This window comes from Carassius gibelio, chromosome B2, assembly GCF_023724105.1.
Source record: "Carassius gibelio isolate Cgi1373 ecotype wild population from Czech Republic chromosome B2, carGib1.2-hapl.c, whole genome shotgun sequence".
Taxonomy (NCBI): Eukaryota; Metazoa; Chordata; class Actinopteri; order Cypriniformes; family Cyprinidae; genus Carassius; species Carassius gibelio.
In genome coordinates, this window is record NC_068397.1 from 30,046,700 (window position 1) to 30,071,244 (window position 24,545).

The 24,545-nt window shown below is 33.7% G+C and overlaps 1 protein-coding gene and 1 long non-coding RNA gene across 3 annotated transcripts; one reads left to right on the forward strand and one right to left on the reverse strand.

Moving 5' to 3' along the window:
• The first annotated feature begins 2,025 nt into the window (after positions 1-2,025).
• On the forward strand, positions 2,026-20,317 carry LOC127951128 (AP-1 complex subunit mu-1). Of its 2 annotated transcripts, XM_052548798.1 has the most exons (13): positions 2,026-2,264; positions 3,044-3,200; positions 3,744-3,811; positions 3,943-4,073; positions 4,234-4,381; positions 5,595-5,721; positions 5,881-6,023; positions 6,769-6,840; positions 6,932-7,090; positions 7,178-7,303; positions 17,202-17,277; positions 18,624-18,675; positions 19,551-20,317. In XM_052548798.1, exons 1-12 carry the CDS (start codon positions 2,223-2,225, stop codon positions 18,644-18,646), a joined length of 1,272 nt encoding a protein of 423 aa, XP_052404758.1. In that variant the 5' UTR covers positions 2,026-2,222; the 3' UTR covers positions 18,647-18,675; positions 19,551-20,317. The 2 variants fall into 2 exon arrangements, with proteins under 2 accessions (XP_052404758.1, XP_052404757.1); XM_052548797.1 differs by having other exon boundaries at positions 18,624-20,317.
• Positions 17,211-24,070, reverse strand: LOC127951129 (uncharacterized). The gene is made up of 3 exons (XR_008152602.1): positions 23,912-24,070; positions 22,440-22,495; positions 17,211-17,353 (listed from the first exon to the last, which is right to left on the reverse strand). It is a non-coding gene; the product is annotated as an uncharacterized LOC127951129 (long non-coding RNA).
• Between the last annotated feature and the right edge of the window lie 475 nt (positions 24,071-24,545).

Consider the following 24,545-nt stretch of genomic DNA (forward strand, 5'->3'; position numbering starts at 1 on the left):
AAAACCCAGGACTTCCTTCCTGCACAGAAATACACAGAGCAACTAAACAAGAGTTTTCCATCTTCACATTTATCTCCACTTTATTCATTAATAATTCATGTATTCCAGGAGGTTATTTGTTCGAAGCCTACAGCAATCTTCATGTGTTTACCTTTATCCGAATATTTCTTATTATACTAGTATATTAGCATGTGAAATCATTAAGTTAAGTATAATTTGATTACCTGTTTGTAATCAATATTTTTTTACTGATTATGTTTGAAATACATTAAAATATATTTAAAATCAACACAAACTTTGCTTCAATTCTGTTGAATCCAACTCTGTCATCCATCATGGATCACAATGCATAAATAAATATATTTTTAATTTTATATAAAATATATGGTAAAAAAAAAAAAATGAAATAAGTAAATTGTGAACTGAATTAAAATATTGATATGATAAAATATTGTTTTAGAATGTAAATATTTGAAATAGTTTTGAATACTTTTAAATATTTATTTTTAATATTTTAATATAAATCATTTAAAGACCTGGATTTTTTTTTTTTTTTTTACATGAGTGTAAAATGTCTCAAAGATCACATACATTAAATGTGGGTATAAACTGTCCAATTCTATTCAATTCATATTAAATATTAAATTTTAATGACAAATATAATATAATATAATATAATATAATATAATATAATATAATATAATAATTAAAAAAATAATATTTTGAATAAAGAACATGAATATTGCATTCATGTTTGTTCAGTGATTTATCTGTCTGTGTTTCAGAAGCGAGCTGCATCAGTCTGGAAAGCAGTGAAGAGGTTAAAAAGCAGACAAACAGATGCTCTGAACAATGTTTGTTGCTCAGACGGATGATGGATGTCTCTGTCTCTGTCTGTTAGTGATTGGTCAAATGAAGGGGTGTGAATGTCTGACCTGTACACGCTTAAAGATACAGCTTATTGGCATCTGGAGAAGATTGTGATTCTGAGGACCATTGCTGGGTTTTGCTCAGCAGAGATTTCACCAGTTGTGACTTTCGTTGGCAGTTCACTTTAGTTTTCACAACGGTCAGTCAAGCGATTTCACATTTTGATGTGTCTGCTCCTCGTAACCCTTTCACACAGTAAACGTCTCATCTGCATGTCAAGGTTAAACTGTGTCTGTGAAGTCCTGTCTCAGTCAGAAATAAAGATCTGACGTCTCACTATGAACAACAGCATGCAGAACATACAGACAACAACAGCCTCACACTCCACACTTGTTAATTGAAATAAAGCTAAAATGAAATATAAATATTAGATTAAATCTTAAACTGAACAAAATTATAGAAATGCCAAATAATGGAAATATGTTTAAGTTGAAGAAACAGAATTACTAAATTGAAAATTTCATTCATTCAGTCTTGTTTTTAAAAAATATATATTTTCTTATAACATTTTCTTGTTTTATTTATATTATATATTTGCAGTTATTTATATATATACTATATTTATCTTGATTTTTGTATTTATAGTTATGTTTTCATTTCTTGTATAGTAAATGCTACTAAATAATGCTTAATAAAATAAGTGGCTCAGTGGTAAAGCATTTCGGTAGAAGAATAAAAGGTTGTGGGTTCGATTCCCAGGGAACACACATACTAGTAAAATAAAAATGTGTAGCCTGAAGTGTTGGATCAAGTTATCACTTTTTGCACACTTGAGGTAAACTGGGGTCGTGTCCCAGTCCATAGAGACCAAAGCCCGGAAATCTAGAAAGCACTACTTCGAGCATCGAGCGCCATCTAGTGAAAATAAAATATATTACAATTCAAATGTGTATTTCTTAATTTAATAAATAAATACATATCACATTTATATATTAATAATATTAGAATAATTGTAAAATAATTAAAAATTATTATTAATGTATAAATATAATATTATTATTTTTTAAATAATATATAATTAATAGAGACACCGGAAGATATGTGATTTGTGTCGCAGTGGTTTTTAGTGTAGTTCCGTCATTCGTCCAGAGCGGCAGGCGGCGCTGCAGTCACTCACTCTCACCGCAGCAGCGTCTCCCGGTTCCTCTAAATCTCTCCCATCCGCTATTTTGATGCTGGAGATTCTCTGATCGTCTAAAACGTATGACAGCTCTTTATTAAACTAACAAATGCGACAGAAGTGAGCGAACTTGTGTATATTAAGGATCAAAGCGGTCGCGGAAGGCGCAAACATGTCGGCGAGCGCTGTTTATGTGCTGGATCTGAAGGGGAAGGTAAGATAACGGTTCACTAGCACAGCAGGCTAAAGCTAATCCACATAAAACATCAACGCGAGGGGATTGAAACAGAATTTAAACTTATTGTTCAATACAATAAATGAAATCAGAGTGGTTTTAAAAGTCCAGAGTATTACGTTATCAGTTAATGAAACTGAGATCTACTGAAATATATATTAACTCCTCAAGCAGCTGCTTATTATTAACAGGTTTTGATTTAGCAGCTGTCAGTCAAAAGTCAAGTATTATTAATCACTAAATAATAATTATTAAATGTTATTTCTGTGTGTGTGTGTGTGTGTGAACATATGAATTGATAAAATGATATGAAAATAAATAAAATTAAATTCATTCATTAAACAGGTGCTTTTTATAAAGTGATGTTTTGATATGGTAACTGTCAGTCAAAGTCAGTTATTATCACTAATTAATAAAGAGCAGACATTTGTCTTAATCCTTTTTTAAACCTGTTTGTGTCCATCTCTATGCATCAGTTCATTTAACAAGATACAATTCATATTTCGCTTGTTTTGTAAAGCACTTTGAGTTACATGAAATAATTGCACATTTCATCTTACCTCATGTAAATTTTTTCATATTTACAGTCTCGCAAAATCATTGCCTTCAATCTGACAGCAGAAACTAAATACGTTTGAATTACAAGTAATGCTTTGGTTACTCCAGTGCATCTGGGTTGATATGGATGCTGAGCCTGGAAACTAGTGTCTTTGGATTCGAACTGCTCTGCATTATTGAGGATCATCTTTGTGTTTCAGGTGCTGATATGCCGTAATTACCGCGGTGATGTGGACATGTCCGAGATCGAGCATTTCATGTCGCTGCTGATGGATAAAGAGGAGGAGGGGATGCTGTCGCCCATCCTGGCTCACGGGGGAGTTCGCTTCATGTGGATCAAGCACAATAACCTGTACCGTATCCTCCAAACCTCGAGAATCTAGAACGGAGAATCCCATTCATTTTAAACAGACCGTCTGTGAGCTCCGAGGTTACCAGGGTTTTATAGTTAACTACATTAAAACTACTTGAGACCTGAAATATAATAAAACTCACAATTAAACATCAACTTCTAAATAGATAAACTCAATAAATGTACGTCGTTTCCAAAACATCTCAATAAAGATGTGTTTTTTTGGCCATGATCACGCAGCTCTATTTATTATTCAATTAGATTTTAATTTTGAATCTCAGCTGACCTGAACATTATAAAATTACAATGTCATAAAAATGACACTAAATTACTTTATTATTATTGTGATTATAAGTAGTATCTGAAAAATACATTCAGAACAATGGCTGCTGAATAAATGGCTGTTCCCTCTGGCATTTTATTAGGTTTAGATCATTCATAATATTATTTAGGATCATTTTACAACACGTTTGTTGGAACCTGTTAATCATTTGATAAGTTTACTGTCTCTTTAAGCATGTTTTGTCTCTTAACCCAATGACAAACAGTTGTTGCAACCTCCAAGAAGAATGCTTGTGTCTCCCTGGTTTTCTCCTTCCTCTACAAAATTGTTCAGGTACATTATACATCAGTTGTGGACTTGAAGTGATTTCTGGGTTAGGGATGAACCCCATAACAGTTTATCACTGCTTACATTTGAGTATCACTTGCTTTATTCAAACAGGTTTTCGATGTGTTTTTCCCCAGGTTTTCTCTGAATACTTTAAGGAGCTGGAGGAGGAGAGCATCAGAGATAACTTTGTCATAATCTACGAGCTGCTGGATGAACTCATGGACTTTGGATACCCGCAAACCACTGACAGCAAGATCCTCCAGGAGTGAGTGCATGTTTGATTTCCTTTTTATGAGCCATTTTTAACAGCTCTGTTCACTCGCCATCAAACCGTGTGAGTGAGATTCATTTAAAAGTCTCTAAATCCTGCCACCCAGCAGATGTGATTCATGAAGTAACCGATGGAAGGTGTTTATTTTTAACAGATACATCACGCAGGAAGGTCACAAGCTGGACACGGGCGCTCCTCGGCCCCCTGCTACGGTCACCAACGCCGTCTCCTGGAGGTCAGAGGGCATCAAGTACAGGAAGAACGAGGTTTTCCTGGACGTCATCGAGTCTGTCAACCTCCTGGTATGTGTTTAGAATAAACAGGAATCCGTCACAATGAACAAGACACATTCACATCCATGATTTTGTTTTCTCGAGATAAACCTGCTGTTCTTATGAAAGCTTTAACACGTTACCCAAACGACACGTTTACTAATAGGCCCGAGGCGAGCAATCAAATCACATTATATTTTGGCTCCTAACAAGATAATTGCATGTAGTTTTACAATAATTAGCTCTTTGTGTTGTGTTTTGCGTTATATACTGAGTTAATGTTTAGTAGTTGTGCAAGTGTACTAAAATATACTTCATCTTTGATCATAAATTATACATGATTATTTAAAAATGTGTTTTTCAGATGTAATATGTAATGTATATACACTGAACAAAATTATAAATGCAACACTTTTGTTTTTTCAGCCCCATTTTTCACGAGCTGAGCTAAAAGTTCGAAGACTTTTTCTATGTACACAAATGTGTCTAAATCTGTGTTCGTAAGCACTTCTGCTTTGTTGAGATAATCCATCCACCTCACAGTATATTTGTAGCAATAGCCAAAAATACATTGTATGCGTCAAAACTGTAAATTTTTCTTTTATGCCAAAAATAATTAGTGTATTATGTTCCATGAAGATATTTTGTAAAATATTTTATCATAAACATATCAAAACGTCATTTTTGATTAGTAATATGCATTGCTAAGAATTCACTCAGACAACTTTAAAGATGATTTTCTTAAAGTTTAGATTTTTTTTTTTGCACTCTTAGATTTTCAAATAGTTGTGTATCAGCCAAAGTTAGTTTTATCCAAACAATCAATAAAAAGCTTGTTTATTAATCTTTCAGATGCTGTATTAAATCTCAATTTCAAAACATATGACTGGTTTTGGGGTCCTGGGTTACATAAAATCAATAATGACCAAAATGATTGGGATTGTGATTTTTGCAGCTAGGTAACTTAATTATTAAATTAGTTAATTGTGAAACAGATAGTTCCGGCTTAAAAAAAAAATCAGACTGGATGAGTCACATTATAAAATTACAAAACTATTATAAAAATAATCACACTAATGAACTATATTTATTTATTATTACATTTAGTATTTTTAATCAAGATCAATTGGATTAAAAAAATAATTTACTTATTTTCTGCTGTGCTAACTTATTTTTTTATTTTATAAAAAATAAATATATTTTTTTTAAATTTTAATTAACGTGCTTGACATTTACTCTGCAGGTCAGCGCGAACGGAAACGTCCTCTGCAGCGAGATCGTGGGCTCCATTAAGATGAGAGTGTTCCTCTCAGGGATGCCCGAGCTGCGTTTGGGTCTGAACGACAAGGTTCTGTTCGAGAACACCGGCCGTGAGTCTACTTCCTCGAGTTTCTGTCCCCATACGGATGCTAAAAGACCCCTGTGACATCTGAAACAGAGTTTTATGGCTTTTATTTCACGTGTGCATGCTCTGAGCTCATCTGGATGTGTGTTTTACTCATTTGTTGAATCAGATCTCTCTTCTTCAGGTGGGAAGAGTAAGTCCGTGGAGCTGGAGGATGTGAAGTTTCATCAGTGTGTGCGTCTGTCTCGATTCGAGAACGATCGCACGATCTCCTTCATCCCTCCGGACGGAGAGTTTGAGCTGATGTCCTACCGCCTCAACACACACGTGAGGGTCTAAACTCACTTCAAAATATTGTACATTAAACTTAAATAATAATATTATAAAGTAACTATTTTGTGTAATAAATGTACAATTTTAAGATTAATATTAGGATTAAGATTTGTTTTTTATAATACAGAAATACAAAGTGTTATGGAAATATAATACTGAAATATATATTTATTTATTTAAGATAAAAAAAAAAAACTAAAAAACTAACTTCATTAAATTTAATAAATTCCGAAAAAGGAATAATAAATAAAAAGGAAATAATAAATTACAAAAAAAGTTGTAAATTAAACCTAAATAATAATAATGTAACTTTTTTATAAATATAAAATTAAGATTAATATTAAAAAAAAAATTATAATATAGAAATAGAAAGTTTAATGCAAATATAATATTGAAATAAAACAAATATTTATAACTTAACATAAGGTAAAAAAAATAAACAAATAATATTGTAAAAAAAAAATTATACAGCGAGTTTAAAGTTTAATATTAAGATTAACATAAATATTTTTGACAATAATTGTAAGTAAAATTATATAATCATAAAAAATTATATAATAAAAAATCAAAAACTACATAAAATTATTACAAATAATAAACAAAACAGTGGTATTAATTCAAATTATGTCAATTCAGAATATTACATTATAAAACGTGTTAATTCAAGAGATGAATAAAACTGTTATAGTGTAAAAGCAGGTCAGTCTGATTGTGTTGTGGTGGTTCTCTGTGTGAACAGGTGAAGCCTCTGATCTGGATCGAGTCTGTGATTGAGAAGCATTCACACAGCAGAATCGAGTACATGATCAAGGTGAGAACACCTGCATCCCTGGGATTTTATGGTGTGTGTGTGTGTGTGTGTGTGTGCGCAGAGCATCTAAATCGTGTCTGTTTTACCGCAGGCCAAGTCTCAGTTTAAGCGACGCTCCACTGCCAACAACGTGGAGATCCACATCCCAGTCCCGACGGATGCCGACACGCCCAAGTTTAAGACCACGGTGGGCAGCGTCAAGTGGGTGCCGGAGAACAGCGAGATCGTTTGGTCCATCAAATCTTTCCCGGTAAGAAACAAGCACATTATACTACATCTGTTAGCTAAAGAGTGATCTCAGCAGAAGCTTACGAGTGTGTGTGTGTGTGTGTTTCAGGGAGGGAAGGAGTACCTGATGAGGGCTCATTTCGGGCTGCCCAGCGTTGAGGCGGAGGACAAGGAGGGAAAGCCACCAATCAGTGTCAAGTTTGAGATTCCTTATTTCACCACCTCTGGAATACAGGTGACTTACCGTGATACTTGATGGCTTGCAGTCCACTTTTTTTATGATCTTGGATTATGAGATTGATTTAGACGTGTTTTCTTAGTATTATTTAGTATTATTTCTTAGTATTATTACTAGTTTTTATTCATATTTTGAATTAGCTTTTATTTTTATATTTTCATTTTAGTTTTAATTTATCTACATTAGTAATTTTATGTGCTTTTAGTATTATTTATCTACTATTATAGTTTTTTTCTTCATATTTTGAATTAAATTATATTTATATTTTCAGTTTAGTTTTAATTTATCTACAGTTTTGTAATTTTATGTTCTTTTGTCATTTCTTTTCTTTTTTTATATATATTACCATTTAGTATTATTTATTTACTATTATAGTTTTTATTCATATTTTTTCAAAATATTTTCAGTTTCGTTTTAATTTATCTACATTTTAGTAATTTTAGGTGCTTTTGTAATTTTTATTATTAGTAGTAGTATTATTTAAATTACCATTTAGTATTATTTATCTACTATTATAGTTTTTATACATATTTTTTTAATTGGCATTTGTATAATTTCAGTTTAGTTTAAATTTATCTACATTTTAGTAATTTTATGTTCTTTTGTAATTTCTATTCTTTTTTTTAATATTATCATTTATTATTATTTATCTACTATTATAGTTTTCATATTTTTTTTATTGGTTTTTTATTTGTATATTTTCAGGTTTGTTTTAATTTATCTACATCTTAGTAATTTCATGTGGTTTTGTTATTTTTATTCCTTTTTTAATATTACCATTAAGGGTTTTCCCCCTAAATTTAAGTTTGAGTTTTAGTTCAGATTTATTTTTTATTTTTCTATTTCCAATAGATAACTTTAAATGAAAATAAGAAATTGAAATAAGTTTGTGTTTATTTTTATCTCCGCTTTTATTTAATTTAACAAAAATGTTTGAATAGTTTTAATTCTAGTTTTGCCTAACATGGTGTAGGCCGGCCTCACTAGGATTTAGAGAACAGAGAGGCTTTCAGTTGCATTTGTTCATAAATAGATTAATCATTACTTAAAAAGCAGCTCTTGTGTTATGGTGTGTATTACAGAAGCAAACATTACTTTCACTTCAACCATGAGTTTAATGCAGCATATGTTACTACTCTAACTAGAAATATTGAATCAGAATTACAGAATTAAATCTATATGTCAGTATTCAGAAGAATCAGTTTTTGACACTAGGTGGCGCTGCTGTCTGTATGTGATGAGCACCTGTTGCTCCGGCTGTGGCAGATGCAGTGTGTGTTCTGGTTATTCCTCTGTTACAAGTCTGTGCTTTTAAAGGATTTGTACACTCACAGTGGTGTTTAAACATTAATATGAGCACATCACACACACTATGAGGCTTTGAGCAAACGTTCTCATCTTTGATCAACTCTTGAGTTAATTTAATTTCACTAAATAGGATTTATTTATGAAAAGAAGCCGGAATCCCATTGACAGCAAGGGCTCTGAACATCATCAGACATCTGCATAGAAGAGGAACATATTAATAATATCTCATTTATTTATTCTGATCAGGTGTTTGCCGTAATGTTGATTCAAAATTTCATTCAATGGAAGAGATATTCTGTGTATCATTTCATTTCTTGGGAGTGACGGATCGACGTCTGTCCGACTGATTTTATCTCTGCTTGTGATTGTTGAACAGGGAAATATGTTTTTTCAAATCAATTCCTGCAATTCTGTCCCACTCAGCTTTGATTTCATTCATAAAACGATAAATACAACATCTACAACTACATTGACTACAGCTAGAATAATTAAAAAAAGGTTTTTGAGGATTGAAAAAATAATAATTAACATTTTAAATGAGAAGTGGTGCATTTGTAGCCAAGTTAAAATACAATTAGGTTATTAAAACAATTAAAAACCGGATAAAAAATGAATTAAAGCAAAATATATAAATATTTACAAAAACCTAATAAAAAACAAATCTAAACAAATAAAATAAACTATTATTAAAAATAAAGAATAGCATATTAATAATATTAAAATAACTTCAGTTCTGTTTGCTGATGAAAGCAGAATGCTTCACTCAAAAATAATAATTCTGTCATTTGTTCATTTTCATATCCTTCCAAACCGGTATGATTTCTTTCTTCAGCAATCAATTATTATTATTTTTCTCCATAGAGTGTAAATCAGTGTCAAAGTCCATTATTGTTGTGGTTTTATTATAAAGACACTTTCTTGGAAATAATCATGAATGATGACAGACTCCTTTAAGTTCTCTTAAACATGACATTTGGTAGAATATTTATCTTGTGTCTCGTACAGCATTATGGATTTTAATCTTGTTGCATTAGAAACGGTTAAAGTTGCATAGAGTGTGGGCATGTTTCATGACATATCAGGACACAACTCTGTATAATGACATGGGTCTGACACAGGTATTACAAGGAGAGGGTGACTTATGAGGACATAACCCATGTCCCCATTTTTCAAAACACTTATAAATCATACAGAATGAGTTTTTTTGAGAAAGTAAAAATGCACAAAGTTTCCTGTGAGGGTTAGGGTTAGGTGTAGGGTTGGTGAAGGGCCATAGAATATACAGTTTGTACAGTATAAAAACCATTACACTTATGGGATGAACACACTTTACACAAAAACAAACGTGTGTGTGTGTGTGTTGTGGCCGTGACAGTGGCCCGATCCAGACGCTGGTGGCCAGTCAAGGCCAGGACAGACCACAGCTCCTGCTGCTGATTCTTGTGTTTTAGCAGACGGTGTGTTTATTTGTTATGGTCAGTCAAGTGTGTGTGTGTGTGTGTGTGTGTGTGTGTTTCTAAGGCCTCAGCAGTTTATAAAGGCGGGCCGAACAGAAATGAACTGTACAGGACTGCAGTCGAGCTGTGGGACGTGTTTGTGGAAACTTTCAACAGAAAAACTGCTGTTTGTTGATCTGGGAATGATTCTCGCACAGATGTTGTGCACTGCAGCTGTCAGTGGATTCATGCTTTTTGTGTTAGCATGAATAGACGATTTTAAATTTGCAGAAATGTTTGCTTCATGCAGAATTTGAATGCGATCAGTTTTTGTTTTACAGAATGAAATGAGAATAATAATGCTGTTAGTCTCTGTGATCTTCTCTACTCTAAATATGACTCGAGTCCCTTCTTCAGTTTGTGTTTGATGATCCAGCAGGACAAAACTAAACAAAATTGCAATAAGATCCAATGCTCTTAGCGAATCTTAAAGGCTGATTTAATTCAATAATTATATGTGCTGTGTGTTTCAGAGTGTTTGTTCATGCAAACAGCTCATCTTTGTTAACAGTACATGCTTCTCCACTTGAATTTTTATTTTTTTTTAGGCATATGCATCCATTTCTGGTGCTTATAATGTGCATTAGAAAATGCACCATGCGCCAAAAATCTTTCCAGACTTGTAATGAGAAGCACTTCTAAATAAAAGAGCAGCTTTAGGGTCCAGATGTGGTTTTCCCTTAAAAATAAATGTTTTATGCTAGCAATAAATATTAGTCTTGTAATTCAACAGTAATGTAATAAAAATTAAATTATTGATTATATTTCCTTAAATACTTTTCTTTACATTTATAATCACAATATTAATATTTTTTATTTTGTTTTATTAATATTTTTTATTTAGTAATGATAATAATGATAGAATAATGTTTAGTGCTACAATATGTATTTATAATATTAATTTTAGGCATTTTTAGGTTTTTATTTAAATTATTTTTATTTGTGCAACAATGTGCATGATAATATTTTAGTTTTTGTCATTTATTTTTTATATAGTTTAGTTATGAAGCAAGAGGTATTTTTATTATTATTATTATTATTATTATTATTAGTGCAGCACTGTGTATTATTATTATTATTATTTACAGCAATATTGATATATTTACAAAAGAAATGGCACAAAAAAACTACAAACTGTAAAAAAATTGGTAATATGCATTGCAAAAGACTTCATTTGGACAACATTAAAGGCCATTTTCTAAAAAAAAATTTAATTTTTTTCTTGCACCCTCAAATTCCAGATTTTCTAATAGTTGTATCTCGGCCAAATACTATCCTATCATAGCAAACCACACATCAGCGGAAAGCTTATTTATTCAGCCTTCAGACAATGTATAAATCTAAATTTCAGAAAATGTACCCTTATACCTGGTTTTGCGCTCCAGGGTCACATTTCACATCAGAAAAGTCACAATTTGTTTTCCCCAAAACGTGCAGCCCCTTCCAGCAGATGAGAACGCTGCATCTGATCACTGAAGAACCTGCGCCTTTCATTTACAAGACATGCGCCGAGGAATCACAAAATAAAAGCATTTACAGTGGAAGCCAGTACTGCAAAGTTGTAAAGCTACTGCGTGAGGATTTATTCATTTAATATGTTGTCTGATCAGTGTCAGATTTATATTTATGCATGTAGCAGACGCTTTACTTCAGTCGAGGAGCCAGTATGTAATTTAATGTTGACATTGTTTGACACTCTGTAAGCCACAAACCAGACGAACAATCGACAATCAAATGAATCAGACAAATTACAGAGAGGTTGAAGGTGAAGCATCAGATGAACTCGGGGCGACCTCGGCTACGATATCCATAAACAGCTTCTCCAATAAAATTACTTCTAATTTTCTGTTTTAAACAAAAGATTTCCTCAATATAATGGTAAGTTTCATCAGCCCACGCGGATATCAACGACATAAATCCGTCCGAAACTCAATTTCCCCTGAGAGTGAGGATGTTTGGGCTAAAAGACAGTCAGTCGAGTGTCAGATCTAATTAAGTGCTGGACTTCAATGAGATTTCCTCTGGTTTTCGTTCAGCGCTCGACTGCGTCCCATGTGTCTTGTGGGGGTTTTGATCCCGGAGCGTCAAAAGAGCTCTTTGGGAATATAAATGCATGTTAGTTCTTCCATAAATCAAGATTATCATCCGATGCCTTCAGCTCGAGGTGCATCACACACTCCTGTGAGAGAGGATTCTGGGTGCTGACCTGCTTGTAAACCTCGGGCAGGCTTTGATAAGCTCTGCTGGCTGCGGTCGGCGTGTCTGCGTGCCCTGAGCGCCAGGCGTCGAGTCCCCTGCGATTAGCGCCGCTAGCTGATTGTGCGACAGTCCCACGCTCGCAGAACCAGGCTGTGGTTTGGTTGCACGTCAAGCCTCGGGCCGTTTGTCTCAGACTGGACGACCGCATCTAGAGATCTGCAGTCTGTCTGGATGAACTGGACTGGCCTTTGGACTATTACCGCTGACCTCTGCTAGTCACAAATAGACACGTGCGTGACATTTTTAGCATGCATGGGTTTTATATGAAAACCCGAATAGTTTTCCCAGCATGGCTATATTTATACTACTGGTCAATTTTTTTTTTCTTCTGCTCATCAATGCTGCATTTGTTTAAAAGTGCAGTTGAAACTGTAAAATTATGAAATAATTTTACAATTTAAAAGAACAGTTTTCTATGTGAATATAATGTAAACTGTAATTTATTCCTGTGATCAAAACTGTATTTTCAGCATCTTTACTCCAGTCTTCAGTGTCACATGATCTTCAGAAATCAGAATAATATGATGATTTACTGCTCATGAAACATTTCTGAAATCAAAAGAATATCACCGTTTTTGCTGCATGAAAGAGATTTTAAAATGAATTTATTATTTTTATTCAGTAGGGAGGCATTTATTTGTTTAAAGGTGCATATAAAAAGACAGACATTATAAGGTTAAAAAGATTTCGGTTTCAAATAAATGCTATTCTTTTGAACTTTGTTCAACAAAGTTTCTATTCATTGAGGTTTCCCCAAAAATATTAAAGGGGGGGTGAAATGCTCATTTTCACTCAATATCCTGTTAATCTTGAGTACCTATAGAGTAGTACTGCATCCTTCATAACTCCAAAAAGTATTTAGTTTTATTATATTCATAAGAGAAAGATAGTCTGTATCGATTTTTCCCGGAAAAACACGACCGGCTGGAGGCGTGACGTGTGGGCGGAGCTAAAGAATCACGAGCGCCAGTAGACTTTTGTGTTGAGAGCATGTGGAAGCTCTGACATTACCGTGAGGAAAAACCCATCATCCAAAACAAACCATGGCTTACAGTCAGATTCAGCGTTTATTTATGATCCAGAATCAGATCCAGAGGCTGAAACTGAACGAGAGCAGCAGCAGCAACGACTCGCTCCGAGCGGGGCTCGAACCCGAGTCTCTGGCATGGGAGGGGACGCACTAACAAGGAGGCGGAGATATTTGAAGCAGTTTTACTCACCGCCTGCGGTTCCAACACACGATCATGACCCTTTTTCCTTGGGATTGCATCATCCTTAAGAAATAAACAATACGCAAATCCGTCGTCAAACTGGGCTTTGTTTGTAAAACAAGCATCTTCGAAATGCAGGGAACAAACACAAACACTTGCACAACTCTGTTGATGCTCTGTAAAAATAAACTCCATCCACTGGTCCCTTAATGCTGTTTTTTTTTTGGTAATCTGTGCAGGGTTGTCTTGCCCTGGCAACCAAAAACACACTTCTTTTGTGACATTTGGCGACGCTCTCGCTCTGATCAGTGAAGTCTGTTGTGCTCTCAGTGCTCTGCTATACGGGAGCGCGCGCTCTTCCGGGAGAAGTGCCTCAGGACCCATATAAGGAAATTCCGCTCCATCTAACGTCACACAGCCATACTCGAAAAAAACTTTCCGAAACTTGTGACAAACCGGAAGGAGTATTTTGGGAACAAAAATACTCCTTCAAATGTACAAGTTAATTTTTGAAACTTTGTCCATGTTTAGCATGGGAGTCCAACTCTTTAACAGTGTAAAAAACTCAGTATGCATGAAATAGCATTTCATCCCCCCTTTAAATAAGATTTCAAAATTGATAATTAGAACCGTTAATGATAATTGTGAAAATCTGATTTCTAATGTTCAGTAATGATGCTGAAAATTCAGCAGCGCATCACGGAGATAAATTACATTTGAACTTACATTCACATAGAAAACAGTTCTGTATTTTTGATCAAATAAATGCAGCCTTGGTGAGCAGAAGAGACTTATCTTATATGTGGATGAAACTCAAGCGAAAGCATGAAGCTTGGCATTTTTCTGATCCTCTAATTGCTTGACTTCTCCAATTAAAGTGCTTTTTTTTATAATGGTGTTTCCCACACTGTTATTAGGTGTAATGTGCAGCCTCTCGTTGACGTGTAATTTTCACAAAGGTTTTTTAACACACAAAACAATCTTTAACTCTCTTGTCTGTATCTTTGAGCTCTACACACGACAGACGTCCGCCTCGCAACATTTCTCGGGGGCATTACAAACAATCGTTTACCATATAGACCTAAATAAACTCATTTCTGAACTACAGATTTAGGAGATGATTCTCATTATGTTCAGTCTTGCATCCAAACACAGGGATTGCTTGCAAGACATCATCACACACTGCAAACACACATTTATGTCCAAACAACACCATGTAAAAGTGGATTTTGTATAATAGATAGCTTTTAATGAATACAAAAAGTTCAAAACCGCATTTGTTTGAAATAGAAATATTTGTACGATTATAAATGTCTTTACCGTCAATGGAATACATCATTAAAGTTAATAATTAATAGACATAGATTTTTGTGTGTGTGTTGAAAAATTAAACTGAATTCAAACTTTTGAACAGCGATGTGCAATCATTAGTGTTTTATTCCTGCTATGTTTTTATCAACAACATTGCATTTGAATTTTAATATTTGCCATGATGCATGTTTTTCCGTCTCATTAGAATTCTAAAAACCCTGAAACCCCGTCCTTCAGGAAAAGCCCTGCTGTATATTTTGTTTGCTTGTTTACATATTTACGGAATGCTGCATGTCAAGAGCTGAATCAGCAGCGGTGTATGTTTGCGTGCGTCTGCCTGCCTGTCTGACCGTGAGCTCACGCCGCATGCTAATGAGAGACCGGTGACCACGCACATCTCAGCACTGCCCACACTGGACTCCATCCAGCTGCAAATATACACTGGAGTTCACTAAGGGCTGACCAGAGCATGACATAAACGCAGCCCGACGAGACGAGCGGCGCACGGCATTATTTAGCCCTTCACCGTCTGGCCGTCTCGTCGTGCTCGCCAGGGTGGACGCCGATGGTGGCCTGGGAAGTTTGTGTGAGCTGCACCCAAGAGTGGCACATCACCGTCCCCACAGACGCCAGGATTCCCAAAAACGTGTGTGTGCACAGGGCTGTCCTCGTGCTTTTTAAATCTGCATTGATACCTAGAATACAGCTCTCGTTCTGCGTAAGCCTATTTTGCATTTTACGTCGGCTATTTTTGTGCATTTTAGACAGGGAGGTTTTCTGTGAGAATAGAGTCCACGATTAGAACAAACGCTCGGATCAACAAACACAGAGCTGCTGGAGACGAGGACTGTAATTCCTCACGTCGTAAACGTCCACCCTGCGCTCCGGGGCAATTAAAGGTGACTAGAGACTTCAAATTGAATTGCAAAAATAAAGTTACCAAATAAAAATACAAAACACTCCTAACCACCCATTCCCCCCATGTTTTAATTGTTTCGCCAAACAGATATTCATAACTCAGTGTTTTAGCCAGATTTGGAGTTCTTGTACTAGTTTTTTGGTATATTAACATGATTATAGTAAGTTATTATGGTATATAATTGTTGGGGAAAGTTACTTTTAAAAGTAATGCATTACAATATTGCGTTACTCCCTAAAAAAGTAACTAATTACGTTACTTATTAATGCGTTACATTAAGTTTGCATTACTTTTTAAATATGAGCAGGACTTGATTGTTTTGAAAAAGTAACCTAGATATTTTCTTGTAAATTAACAAGTAATGCATTACTAATTACTTGAAAGTAATCTGATTATGTAACTTTTAATGCATTACCCCCAACAATGCTTATTATTATTTTATAATAATATTTTTATTATAATAATCAATTACAATGAATATTATTGTTATTGAAGCTGATTATGTCGTACTATTTATATACCAATTATAATATAAAACGTGTGTGTGTGTGTGTGTGTGTGTAATCAGTAACAATTATTATTATATAAGTGTGTATTCAATATATTTACATTTGGTAATATTTTAGTAAAAAAATAAATTAATTAATGCATTATAAATATATCTGCAATTATTATTTTATTTCCAATCACAGAAAACTAAAATTTTCCCCCAACAGTTGAGTTGTTTAATATAGAAGCGAAATAGACTAAAACAAAGGGTGAATTGTGCCGGTTACAAACCAACATAAAACTGTTGAAATCGTATTGTAACATGGGTAAAAACAACACTTCACCTCTAATTCTGAGTATCAGGTTTATCTGTCGCCTCTTACAAAACGTGATTGTGCTCTTTCAGCATGTTTGGAGTGGTTGTGCAAAGGCTTGTGTAGTGATGCAAGGCCCGTATGAACCCAACGAGTGCCATTTCCCCAATCTCACTTCTTCATGGGCTTCCGCCCGCGCTGTCCAACTCCGCCACTTTCCCATGGGCTCCGACCCTAACCCTCGGATGCCCACGTGGACCTGACATGAAGCTAAGGCTAGATGTAGATATCACAAGCCTTGGATGCGTTTGCTTGATATTCCTCAAACATTCTTGCTTGGGTTTCTTCAAAGCCTTTTTTTGTTGTTGTTGCATACAAAAATGCAATCATTTTTATTCTTTATCTTTTTAGCCGTCTTTGCACTGCATTGTGCATTTGAAAAGTATAATTGAAACTAAATATTGCTGTCCATTGTTTGAATGGGTTGTTATTTATTCCCATTGCGTTGTAGGCTTTTAGAAGGTTTGGCTTAATGAATTCACCCACAATGCATTGCAGTGTGTCAGTAATATATGTGTGTTTTGACAGGTGCGTTACCTGAAGATCATCGAGAAGAGCGGCTATCAGGCCCTGCCCTGGGTGCGATACATCACCCAGAATGGAGGTAAAACACTCTCTCATCCTCTCTTCTCTCTTCTTGTCATTGTTTTTCACAGCGTTGCTTAATTGTTGCCAAATACCTGCAATGCAGCGCAGAATGATGGGAGATTAGTGTTAAATGCGGAGATGAAATTGTTCTGTTGAAAGAGGATGTTCAGGACAGACATGTGCGCGATGGTGAAACCCAGATAAAATTAGAAGCGCTGGTACAGTGAGGGAGTGCTACATTTCTTTCTCCGAATTCACATCTTCAGCTTACAACTGAGAGCCAGGGCTTAATAAAGAGTTGTAATTTCATTAAAAAAAATGTTTTTTTTTTATTTAGTTAGGTATTTTCTCATCAATTCCACCCGTGTGTAATATTTTGTTGCCTTTTTTCTGTATTTGATGAGAAAAGTTTTTTTCGACTATGAACCATAATTTTTAACCCAGCAGTCACCGTAGCTAATTAAAAAATAAAGATAACAAATTGCAAAATAAAAATATAAGTTAATAAAAATGTTATATATATAATTTTTTTTTCTAGATATTCTTCACTTCAGTCGATCTATATTTCTCTCTCTAATAAATTTTTTGTATTTGCACTGAAAGTATTTTATTTATTTTTTTCAATCATGAAGACCATAATTTTAACCATTGTAAATTAGATAAATTATAACAATAATTACAAATAAAAAGTTAAATATTTCTATCATTTGCTCTTAAAGGTTTTTGTCTGTAGCTAATTAAATATTAAAAATAATAAAGTTACAATTGTGAAGCCATGTTATTTTGTTAAATAAGCATGATAAAGATATTGTCATCTATATATAGCTATAATTATAATATATTATCATAAGAAATAACTGTTGTTTTGTGCCACGTTTACAGAAATGCTGTTAAATATATTTATAATGCATGTATTTTTGACGCATGACAAATCCCCGTGGTTTCATTAAAATGGACAGTTTGAAGGGGCTCACAGAAGTGAAATGAACAGTTTTTACTTCTACTGTTTAAATCAGAAACACTATTGAATCCTCTTTGTCTTGATGCTCTCGTCTAATGACATGAAATGAAAAGTGCTCAGATTGCAAAACTGTTGCTAAATGTTCTCCAGTCGTGTAAACTCCGGTTAGCCGTCTTCCTCTCCGAGTGCATCCAGCATGTGTTTTATACGCACCATCTATCTTCATCTTGTGAACTTGTCTCAATCTTCCTGACTGATGGAGTTCTTGATTGTGTTTTGATGGGTGGAGAGAGAAAATTCAGCTGTCACAATTAACTTTCCCCCTGTATTTCCATTTTGTCCTGTTTCCTGTCGTTCTGTGCATTTAATTAAGCCTCGCTCATTTCCTTCTCTCTTTGCAGACTATCAGCTGCGGACTCAGTGAACATGAAGAATTAGCCTGGAGGATCATGGGTCTGTCTCTATTTCGGCTCCACACTCATCTGCAGTATTCACAACACACTAGTGCTTCCAATCATTTCAAACAAATACACGGCAGATCTTAAGACTAACAGATTGGAATCGAGTTTAGGTTTTATTCAAATCTTCCTGTTTTGAATCTTACGAAACTCTCCAGGACATTTGAATCATATAAATCTTTACTCGGAAGAATCATATGAATCTTTACTTGTTATTAGAATCATATGAATCTTTACTCGGAAGAATCATATGAATCTTTACTTGTTATTAGAATCATATGAATCTTTACTCGGAAGAACCATATGAATCTTTACTTGTTATTAGAATCATATAAATCTTTACTCGGAAGAATCATATGAATCTTTACTTGTTATTAGAATCATATAAATCTTTATTCGGAAGAATCATAAGAATCTTTACTTGTTATTAGAATCATAAATCTTTACTCGGAAGAATCATATGAATCTTTACTCGGAAGAATCATATGAATCTTTACTCGGAAGAATCATATGAATCTTTACTCGGAAGAATCATATGAATCTTTACTTGTTATTAGAATCATAAATCTTTACTTGAAAGAATCATATGTATCTTTACTTGGAAGAATCATGTATCTTTCCTCAGAAGAATCATATGAATCTTTCATTTTGAATAACTAAAATTCTTATCTTGTCAAAACGAATCACATTCCCTTTAAATTCTCATTGATTCTGTTGATTCTGTGTTGAAATATGAGCCTGACGTCCTTGAGAGGATTTGAAAGATTCATACTTGCTGATTCACTGAACTGAATCATTTCTTGGCCGTTCCACAAGCTTTAATTCTCAAACTGCAGATGTGTGTGTGTACGGTGTGTGTGTGTTTGACAGTAAACCGGAATCAAGTTCCTTTTCACTTGATGAAAACGCAGCGCAGTCCTCGTCCAAGGGTACCACGTCACATCTCAACGGAGGAAGTGTTCATACGCGTCACATTTCAGATGTTTTCATACTGTAAACACGTCATGTTTGTGGTTATTTATCAGATGAATTCAACAATGTCGTGAGGTCACAGCGAAAGTATGTTGCAAATTACAGTGTTTGTTACATTTCAATCAAAACTCAAAAGATCTTATGATATTTTGAAGCGTTTGTATTTCTAGGTCATCATTTTTTTCAGGGACGTCCTCAGATATTGTTTATTAATATTCAGTATTTTTAGTTTTTTATGTCATTCCTGCACACTGACTCATTCGTTTGTATTTTATTTTAGAGTTTATTTATAGTCTGTCCAGTGATTGAGTATTTTGGGCTGCTCTGGGATCTGTTCACAGTACCTCATGAGTTTACACCACTGACTCGATTGAAACCGTTCAACACACAACTGAAAACTAAAGTCAACCGTGGTGCCAATTAAAAAAAAAAAAAAAGAGGAGATTAAATCATAATTGTTAGTTTTTTGTATTAGTTTGTCGATTGGTCTCATTTCAATTGCCTTCAAAAGGACAGAATGTGAAGGTTACCATGTTTACTATGGTACAGCATGCAGTGGAGCTGAAATGTGACGTAATTGCATTCCTCTTGAAATGTTCCTGTATCTCACTTAATTCATCTCTTTGTGCACGTCAGACATCAATAAAGTACCCGTTTAGAAAATACCTTGTCTGATCCATCTCATAATTACTATTGGAAAATGGCTAAATATTTATTCATTTGCCATAATATATAATTTACATACTTTAATCAAGTTGGAAATTCACAGTTTATTCTATATACTATACACATTTGAATAAAGAGTTTTAGATTAATTTTATTTTAATATTTTGTAGATTAAAATGTGTGTGTGTATGCATATATATATATATATATATATATATATATATATATATATATATATATATATATATATATATATATATATATACACACACACACTAATAATGCATAATGTGCATTTTTATACATATAGTATACATTTTATAACTTACGTACATAAGGATATATTTAATTAAATTAGGAATTAAAGAATGACTATTCTGTTCCAAGAACTAATATTTTTATATATATATATATATATATATATATATATATATATATATACACACAATAATATACATGCATGTATACTTTTGATAGATACCACACAAGATTAGCATAACCAAGTCAGACTTTAAGACTCAAACATATTAAAATGCACTAAATTTGACCCGTTTTCCCTGAATTATCCAGACCAAGTTGATCCAAACAGATGTAGTGCATGATTTAATGTTTCTATCTTTACCCAAAGTCATGCCATTAAATATAAAAATGATAATTTATCACTTTATAGCTGATTTACCGCCGCTTTGGTGGCGTCTGTTAAACATCTCTAGTTTGTTTTGTGACGTGTGGGTTTTGGTTGAAGTCCTGGAACGAGCGCAGGACAGTCATGCACCAGTCTTTGACTCTACTTGCCCTTTTATTGTGATGCTGTTGTCCTATTTTCATGCAACAGTTATCGGCCCATGAACACGACTCCACCTGCATAACCAGCATCTAATGCAAAAGCCTTATTATTTTCATATTAATTAATAATTGTTCTTTTTCCCATGGTGCCATTGCTCTCAGTATTGGTTCGGTTGTATAAGACCAAGCAGCAAAAGCTTTTGAAAGATTATTCAAGGATAATCAAATAAATGGTGTTTGGCATTTCCATCATTACGCCCACATTTTAACATTAATTTCTCTTGGCATAGATCGACACGGCTTAGTTTGATTGTTCTGAGAAACTGTGGAGGTGGAATGAGAGTCCGGATAAGTCACAAAGTCAGGTTTCGGTTAGTCAGGAAAAGTGGAGAGTGTCGCTTTACAAATTGTTTGTTAAAATCCATGAGCCGATTATTTCATAAACATGGTGATCACTTAAACGTTCTGTGTGCATAATGTTCAGAAGTTTTAAATTAATACTTTTATGCAGGAAAGATTCATTAAATTGATCAAGAGTGACAGTAAAGAGGTTTAATGTTACGAAGTTTCAAATTCTCAACTACAAAAAAAAATATATATATATATATCGAATAGATGCTTTATATTCATAAAAAAATCCTGAAAATTAAAATGGATCTCAGTTTCCTTAAAAATATTGAGCAGCACAACTGTTTTCAACATTGATAATAATCAGAAATGTTTCTTGAATCATTATTCTGATTTCTGAAGATCATGTGACACTGAAGACAGGAGAAATGATGCTGAAAATACATCTGCACATCACAGAAATAAATTACATTTTAACATATATACACATAGAAAACAGTTCTTTAAAACTGTAATAATATTACACTATTTTACTGTATTTTTATCAAATAAATGCAGCTTTGGTGAGCGGAGGAAACTTGTTTTAATAACATTAAAAAGCTCACCGACTCGTTTGAAAAGTTAAATAAAATGTTGCATATTTTAATGAATGTGTTTGATCATCCTGATAAATTTTGGGGATGTTTACTGTTGGTATACAATGTCTTACAATTATTTAAAAATATTATTTCCACCTTTTCTTTAAAAAAAAAAAAGCATTTGTTATGGTTACGGTTTGGTGTTCTGGACAGATAAGCACAGGTTTGTCTTCTGGTTCATCAGGTTTGTGTGGGAGTCGAAAGGACAAAAGCTTTTGACAGAAACAGGTAATACACACTTCACTTCTAGAGCTTCCATTCATAGTGATCACATACCTCAGAGCAGGTTCACACACACACACACACACACACACACCAAACCGTCCCCGAGGACGACTCAATCACTGACCGGAAACGTTCCTGGCACCTTCTGCTTTCTGATGTTTGGCACAGAATGTGGGATCGCTGCAAAGTAAAGAAAAAGAAAGATTCAAAATTCTGAGACCACTTTTGTATGTAAAACATGGGGGAAATAAAGCAGAAATAAATCCCAAAAGTTAAATTTTTGTGACTAATTAAATGATTTTTTTTTTTTTGATGCTATAATTCTTTAAATCTCAAATCATATCGGAGAACATGATCATGAGATCATTAAAGCAAGAGACTAAATTACACTTTTCTCTAAAAATTTGTATTAACATAAATGTTTTGCATGTAATTATACATCATGGTGTATTTATCATTAGGCATATATTAGGATAAGTCTATATTAATATAATTTATATTATAAAAATATTATATAAACATAACATTTTTATTAAATATATACATGCATGTGAATGTACACATAATAAATATACACCGTATACATACATATATGTAAACAAACACTTATTTTGGATGTGATTAGTCATTTGACAGCACTAATTTTGTTGTCTTCTTTTAAATGCTCAATAATGTAATTAAGATTTAATAATTGTTTTTTTTTTTGTAGTAAATAACAGAAACCTTTTAAAATGTAAAAAAAATAAGTATTATATATATATATATATATATTTCCCCCAAAAAATATATTATAAAAAAATATAAGATATATGTATATTTTACCTAATTGAAACAACATTTTAGGCCTAAATAATTTATAATGTAATTAATAATAAGTAATAATGTTAAACCTCAGAAAAGTTTAATTCATGCTTAAAATATACAAAACATTTTTTTATTTTTTTTTACAAAATGTAAAAGTAAACAAAATTTGGGAAAGATGTATATTAAACATTAACATAAATGAAAACATTCCTACATTACAAATGCAAAAGAGAAATATTTTCACAAGTGGTCTCAGACTTTTTGGCTCCTCGCTCTCAGATTCACATTTGTTATGGTGCTTAGTTTCTAAAAGCAGGTGCACGGAGTCTAAAAGTCCTATTGCACAACTCTCTTACAGTTTAATTTGATGAAACAGGGCAGCAGGGTATGTACGTGTCAGCTGAGTATAATATGATAAACCCACAAAGCCATAAAGCGTCCTGTGAATGAGTTTTACTGTCTGTAATTGCATCCTATGATGAAACTGGAGCAGATTAGCTTGGTTTGAGCGGGTCGGACAGCGTGGCGTTTCACAGGGTCACACGGAAACCCCTTGTTTTGATTCAAAACGGAATCCTGACGCCTAGCAACCCGGTTCGAGCGGGGGAAGCCCTGGCTGTGTGACGTCAAACAACAGGTGCGGAGATAAACTCCAGGAATTATTTAGCTGCCATCGCAAAAGATGCATGAGTCAGTGCAATAAAAACTGACTGAAGGAGCACCGGATGAAGGCCATCTTTACTTAAAAGTGTGTGTGAAAGGTGCAAGACACAATAAAGCAGACGAACTTACCCTCTAATTTACAATGACATGCAAGGATTTCTCATGAGGCCGCAGGGAAACAAGGAAATCTCGCTGAGATGAGCTTTAATGAGTGGCCTGAAACTAAGGGCCGTAAATGAACGTGTTTCAGGTGGTGAAGCTGATTGTGACTGGCTGCACCACAGCAAACCTTTAACGAGAAACTTCCTTAATGCACAGGTGTGCACTGATTTATTAGCCAACAACATTTCAGCCAAACTTGATCGTCAACATCTAGATTTTTACCTATTACACAACTTTTGCACATGCAAATGACTTTATTGGAAATCTGTCAAGGGCAATGAGAGTGTTTTGTTGAAGGGCAAAACAAAAATCTGATTATTACAAAAATCCAGGAATGAGAAAATGTGATTTTAAAAGTTATTATCGTTAGTGAAAACGAATGCCAAAACCATACAAAAAATATTGTTAATGAAATAAAGTAAAAAACAGACTTATTTCAGCTGACTGTCAAGGCAACATTTCTTATTTTAATTCAGTTTAACCATGTAAAATGGAAATAAAAAAATAATAAACAATGACATACTTTCAAAAAATGACAGAAACAACAAAATTACACACTTTAAAAACTTAAATAATTACAGAAAACATAAAAAATACTTCA

What these genes read in the sequence shown, in the direction of transcription:
- LOC127951128 (XM_052548797.1), top strand. Translation starts at nt 2,223, where the DNA reads ATGTCGGCGAGCGCTGTTTATGTGCTGGATCTGAAGGGGAAG. An exon ending in TCTGTTCGAGAACACCGGCC is followed by an intron (nt 5,722 to 5,880) that starts GTGAGTCTACTT and finishes TCTCTTCTTCAG; the next exon opens with GTGGGAAGAGTAAGTCCGTG. An exon ending in TCACCACCTCTGGAATACAG is followed by an intron (nt 7,304 to 17,201) that starts GTGACTTACCGT and finishes GTGTTTTGACAG; the next exon opens with GTGCGTTACCTGAAGATCAT.